General features: G+C 51.7%; 1 protein-coding gene across 1 annotated transcript in view; it reads right to left on the minus strand.

The window, feature by feature from the left end:
• Vsig10 (V-set and immunoglobulin domain containing 10) overlaps nt 1-1,385 on the minus strand; it is a 33,026-nt gene extending 31,641 nt beyond the window's left edge. Inside the window, exon 1 of the mRNA XM_036171661.1 lies at nt 1,094-1,385. Coding sequence (XP_036027554.1) covers nt 1,094-1,154 — 61 coding nt within the window. The 5' untranslated portion in view covers nt 1,155-1,385. The remainder of the gene's footprint in view (nt 1-1,093) is intronic.
• Between the last annotated feature and the right edge of the window lie 4,615 nt (nt 1,386-6,000).

Genomic DNA, 6,000 nt, shown 5'->3' on the forward strand with positions numbered 1-6,000 from the left:
CAGAATACCTAAGAACATATGGACCCCCTACCCCAATTTTTTTTTTTAAAATCCATGACCAAAAAGGACTGGGGATAACACAGCAAGAAAAAGTGGAACAAATTTGGGGTCACATGTCCTAAGTAAAACCGATGACCACTGCCCAGTCCCAGGTGGGAGAGCCAACTCTGTGCTGTCAAACTTTCAGATTTTTCCATATGAACTGGAAGCATAGGTTACGGGAAATTTACTGATTTTTATATGACTATTAAAAACAAATGTAAGTAAATTGTAAAAGCATAATAAATAGAAAATTTTGCCGCTTGCTGCTAGGGAGCTCAGGCATAATTTAGTAGATTATTTCCTACTTAAAGGGTAGCAGGCGAGTGGGGTGGACCCGGGGACGGACACACGGGGACACACACACACACACACACACACACACACATCACGAGAAAATAACATTTCCCGTGCATCTTGAGAAATTGCCCACTTCTTGGCGTCGTTATCCCTGCCGCCATCCTCGAAACATTCCTGCACACAGTAGACACAAATTCGCTCAAACATCCTTTTCCAATGTTTTTACAATCTACATATTTTGCTAAGCAACCCTCCCAGCTTTTTTTTTCCTTTTTCTTTCTTTCTTTCTTTCTTTTTTTTTTCTTCTGCAACAGCGCGGTGTAGATGAGGTATAGAAAAGCCCATTCACCAGCCACGTCTCGTGGGAGAGGAAGTTTTGGTCAAATCCGAAATGATTTCCAAAGAAAAAAGCAAAAAGAAAACAGGAAAAGAACAGGAGAGGAGGTGCGGCTTGGCATGCACGGGTCCGCACAGGTACATTCACTCAGGAAGGAGGGTGTGGGGAAACAAGTCTACAAGTTACAGGTGTAAGCCCAGGTCAACCTGGGGGAGGCGGGGAGCCGGACACAAATGGAAGCGTACGGTGGGGTGCGCCGGCGCCACGGGCAAAACCAGAACGCAGAGTTAGGAACGAAAAGGAAAGGAAAAAATAAATAAATAAAACTACTTTCCCTCCACGTGCCCCTCGGTGGGCCCTGCCGTACAAGATCACCGAGCTTTCGGGTCCCCAGGATGGGGGTGGCGAATCTCTTACCTGCCGAGCCCTGGCTGGCCAGAAGCGCCCCGAGGCACAACAGGACGCATAGCCCGGCCATCGCGCCCCAGATCTTCGGCCGAGGGAAACGCAGGGCTCTGGGTGTGCAGGGTTCTTTGGGCTCCCCGGCCCGCGGTGAGGGGCTCCCCGACTAGGATGCTGCGGCCGAGCCCGGGCGGTCGCCTCTGGGGCGCGCGCCCCGCCCCTGCGCCCAGCCCGCCCGGCGGAAAACAACAGGCGCGGGGCCCCCTCCCGCCTCTCCGGCAACTTCCTCCACCTTGGCCGGGAGGAGGGCCTTGTGCGATGATCCCAGTCCCTCGGGGCTGGGAGGAGGCGGCCCCGAGCTCTGGCCCGCCGGTGCGGGACACGCTCCGGGCCTGTGCACTGCGCGCGGGCTGCGGGGCACCGGGCGCCGTCCCAGCCCTGCGGCTCTATCGCTCTTGTCATCTGGGTTCTCGGGTGCAGGGGCGGGCCATAGCGCCGCCATCGCTCAGAGCCCAAGGAAAGACGATCCCTCGACCGTCCGGCCAAAAGCCACCACGAGACTCGGGTTCTCGAATGAACTTGGGTCGAGACCACACGGGAAGAGCGAGTTTTTTTTGTTTTTCTTTTTGTTTTTTTTTCAGGTGCTTCCACGCTTGTCCCTTTGGCGATCCCCACCCTCCCGTCCTTGCAGATCCCGGGAGCGGAGCGCCACATTTCCGGGATCAGCTTTCTGGCATCCCATCTCTACGTCCTGGTGGACATCGCCACTGCTGGGCTCCCGGGAGGATATCTGCCCTTGAAACAGCTCTGAGAGAAGAAAAAACTTCGTGTTCAAAATAAGAATGTAGTCAGCCCCGTGGAATCTTTACTGTGGGCTCCGGGGGGTGGGTCCCTCGGCTCCCGCTCTTCCAGCCTTTTTGTGAGTTTATAAAATATTGGAAGGGCTGAGGATGGCGCTCAGTGGTGTAGCGCCTGCACCAAGTCCTGGGTTCCATCCCCAGCACCTCGAAACCAAAGTAAAATATGGGGAAAAGCTAAACTTGGAATAAAAATCCGCTGGTTCTGTTTTGAAAAGCACCTCCTCCCTCCCTCCCCGCCCCGTGGGGCTTCCTAGAGAAAACTGCCTTGGAATAGGTAAACAGAGGGTGTTTATCCAGATGGCCCCTACTTCCTGTTGTTGTCCCCAGGGCCACACACCTAGCTGCCACCCAATATACATTAAATGAATGTGTATTGTTGTTTGACACAATCATGACTGTCAACTCAAGTCTTTTTACCTTGAGGCAATCCTCCTGCCTCAGCTTCCCACGTGCTGGGATCACAAGGGTACGCCTTGCTTGGCTAAGTTAACTGGTTGTGGTGTTCCATCCGCTCTCCAGGCAAACATTCTGGCTTGGAGTCAACAAGCTTTCGGTAGAAGCACTGCCCAGCCATGTTTTGGCTAAGAGTCTGGAATGTTCTGGAACCTTGATGGTGCCCAGGGAGGGGAATTTCAAAGAGTAGGATTGGGGAACTTGCTGATTCAACCACAAAGTTCCGGCTGTCCTTGGACCTGAGATACCATTCAGCCCGTTTTTCGTGGGCACAGTCTATTACTCCCAAAGCTGCTCTCGAAGACACGTTGGTTGTTGGTAAAACCAGGACTGGATTTCACTTACCGGACCCCAGATCCTGCTCAACCAAGTTCCAACGCTGTCTCTTCTTCCAGAACCACCAAACCACCAAGGCCAAGGGGACTTAGGTCTGGATACTTGGGCATCTCAGAGAGGAAATAGCCACCCTTTGGTTTAGGGCCAGGGGTGGTGCTGGGAAACACCTTGGCCTGACATCCATTCCTGAGAGTCAAAGATGCCCTGCCAAGAAGACTCACAGGACAGCTGGGGCTCCCCATGGGGACTTGAGCAAGACTAAGAGACCCTCACGGGGCTGGATAAGGATAAAGTGGCTTGACTTACCCCAAGGCCATCAACCACCCCAACCACCGTATTGATAGACAAAATTGAGCGTTGTCATAGGAATCTAATTTGAGCCTAAATCCCACAGTCAAGTCTGGATTATGGGGGCCTGGAAAGATGATCCAGCAGCCAAGAGTGCTCTCGCAGAGAGCCTGAGTTTGGTGCCAGCACCCACTTTAGGCTGCTCACCACTGCCAGTAACTCCAACTCCAGGGGATCGGCCCCCTCTTCTGGTCTCCCAGTGCGCCTTCATGTGCGTGTGTGTATAGTAACTCATATACACAAGTGAAAATAGGTAGAGATTTAAAAAAAAAAAAAAAAAAGTAGGGGATTTAGCTCAGAGGTAGAGCGCTTGCCTAGCAAACGCAAGGCCCTGGGTTCAGTCCTGAGCTAGGAAAAAAAAAAAAAAGCTGTGGAGCAGATACACGTGGCTGTGGCTGGTCTTGTCTGGTTTGGATCCCACCCCCCCATCCCCATCAATGAATTAAAAGACAGGAAAAATCTAACAGAAAGAGGGGGAGAGCAAAGCAGCACAGCAAGGCACAGAAAGTGTCCCCAACAGAGCAGAGAGAGGCTCAGGGACACTGAAGTCCAACCCCCTGGGCAGTCTGTGCAGTGGGATCCAGGAGCCCAGCTTTGTGAGCTGTCACACAAGCTGGGGTGGGCTTTGGTGATGCAGCTGGCTTTGAGTCATTTTCAATCTTGTAAGTGACCCCAATAAAACTCACTGGCTCACCAAATTGGACTTCGGTGGTGTGCGGTGGGATGGTCCTTCTGTACCCTGTGAATGTGTGTTGCTCTCACTGGTTGATAATAAAGCTGTTTTGGCCTATGGTGAGGCAGGATAAGGTTAGACAGAACAATCAAACTGAGGACTCGGAGGAAGAGGGGTGGAGTCAAGGCAGCCGATAGGAGCCAGCCCCCCAAGGAACAAGATGCCAGAGGACTGGTAAACCACAGACCACATGGCAATACATAGATGACGAGAGATGGGTTCATTTAAATGTAAGAGCTAGTGAGCATTTTTTAAAAGATTTATTTATTAAATATGCAATGCTATGCCTCCATATATGCATGCAATCCAGAAGAGGGCACTGGATCTCATTATAGATGGTTGTGAACCACCCTATGGTGGCTGGGAATTGAACTCAGGACCTCTGGAAGAGCAGCGTGAGCTCTTAACCTCTGAGCCATCTCTCCAGCCCCTAGTTAGCATTGATAATTAAGCCTCTGTGTGGTAATTTGGGAAGCGGCTGCTGGGTATTTGGGATCGGGCAGACGGAGCAGAAAGCTCTGCCTCTGCTTACAGTGGTATCCTACTTTGGTCTGTTGTGCTCCCTACCTCGGGTGAGTTGACAGGTGTTGCATCTCCCCAGGAAAAGTTTGTCACATAACACAAACAGCCATAGCAAGCCCTGCTGGCGGGAAGAAAAGACTTCCAGGCTGTTGTCTCAGGCCGGAAGGGTGAAAAAGAACCAGTGAGCTTCCAATCTTCATTATCTATTAGACAGAATTTCCCTGTCTGTCTGACTGTTGGAGACGGGTCTAGCTCCTAGTCACTCACACGAATTTGGTTACGCGCTCCTTTGCTACCCAGAAAGGTGGATGTCTCCATTCCCACTTACTGGGTGAGACCAAGAGACTCCATGACAGGAGAAGGAAGCAGAAAGGGTCACAATTCGAACCCAGGTCTCCGGCTGCTGAATTGTGTTTGTTTCATGAAGTACTGGCTGGTGACGGATGCCAGGGACTCTTGCATGCTGGGCAGGTGCTCTGCCACCGAGCCACACCCTAGTCCTAGATGTCACGGGGTGGGGGTAGCAACTGACTGGGGTTCTGCCCGCTTCATGGAGATTGCATCAGCGGCCTGGGTCTTTGAAAACTCAGACAAGCCGTTTTTGTGCCAATTATTTCTGCCCTACTCTTCCTGTCCCTAGAGGTGCCTGAGAGATGAGTCTTAGCAACAACCTGGAGGTGTCCCCTGGGGCTTTTGAGGAGGGGTGGGGCAGCAGGGACCAGCCTGAGTGGAAAGCTGCTGCTGGATTCTGGAGAAACAAAATGGCAGATAAACAGGCAAACATCCCAAGAAGAGGGGCTGGTGGGGTGGGGTGGAAAACAGAGTTTTCAAATGAGCTTGTTGTTTATAATCCGAACCCAGCCTCTCTGGACCAGAGACCCCAGGATGCTGAAGTTCTGTGCCTCTGAGACCCATGGGATTTGAAAGGAAGGATCCAACCCCTAGAAAGTGAAACTGCCCTTCTCAGAGGGAACAGGAAGATGGCCATCCAGTTCCCAGAGAAACCGACCGGGGAGGCTGCTGCTGCTAAGAGGTGGATGAGCCAGGTACACTAACGAGTGGGAGCGGCCAAGCAGGTTCTGGGAGATAATAAACCACACATAGGTAATGAACCACACATATTCACTGTCCCGTTCCTGTATGTCTGGATGAGGTAACTCCCAAGTCGCTCTCAAAAAAGAGACCTGCTGGGAGCTGGACAGAGGGCCAAGGGGGTGACCTTGGTTCCCCTCTGCTGCACTTTAAATAGATACTCACCTATTTGCATGTATCTGCAGCCAAGACGGTTGTTATTTCGCTAAGAACTGGGGCATGTAGCGTGACCTGTGTCTTAGTCTGTAGAGGTGGAAGGAGCTGAGTGGGCTGGGGGTGTAGCTCAATGTTAGAGCTAGCATTGGGTAATAGCCTCCAGTCATTAGGAATTGAGTCAGGCTGTACTGGGCAATAACTGTTAGTTATTTATAATGTTAGTTATTTAGGCGGCGCTCTTACCCCACGAGGAACACGTCCCGAACACAACAAATCCACAGAAGAGCTGTTTATTAATATTAGAAAGAGATGTGACAGGCCTGTGTGAAGCACACACGTGAGTGAGGAGAGGAGAGGAGAGAAGAGAAGAGAGACCTGTGCAAAATGGCGCCGGCTTTTTAAAGAGTGAGCCGTGCATGCGT

Source organism: Onychomys torridus, chromosome 22, assembly GCF_903995425.1.
Source record: "Onychomys torridus chromosome 22, mOncTor1.1, whole genome shotgun sequence".
Taxonomy (NCBI): domain Eukaryota; kingdom Metazoa; phylum Chordata; class Mammalia; order Rodentia; family Cricetidae; genus Onychomys; species Onychomys torridus.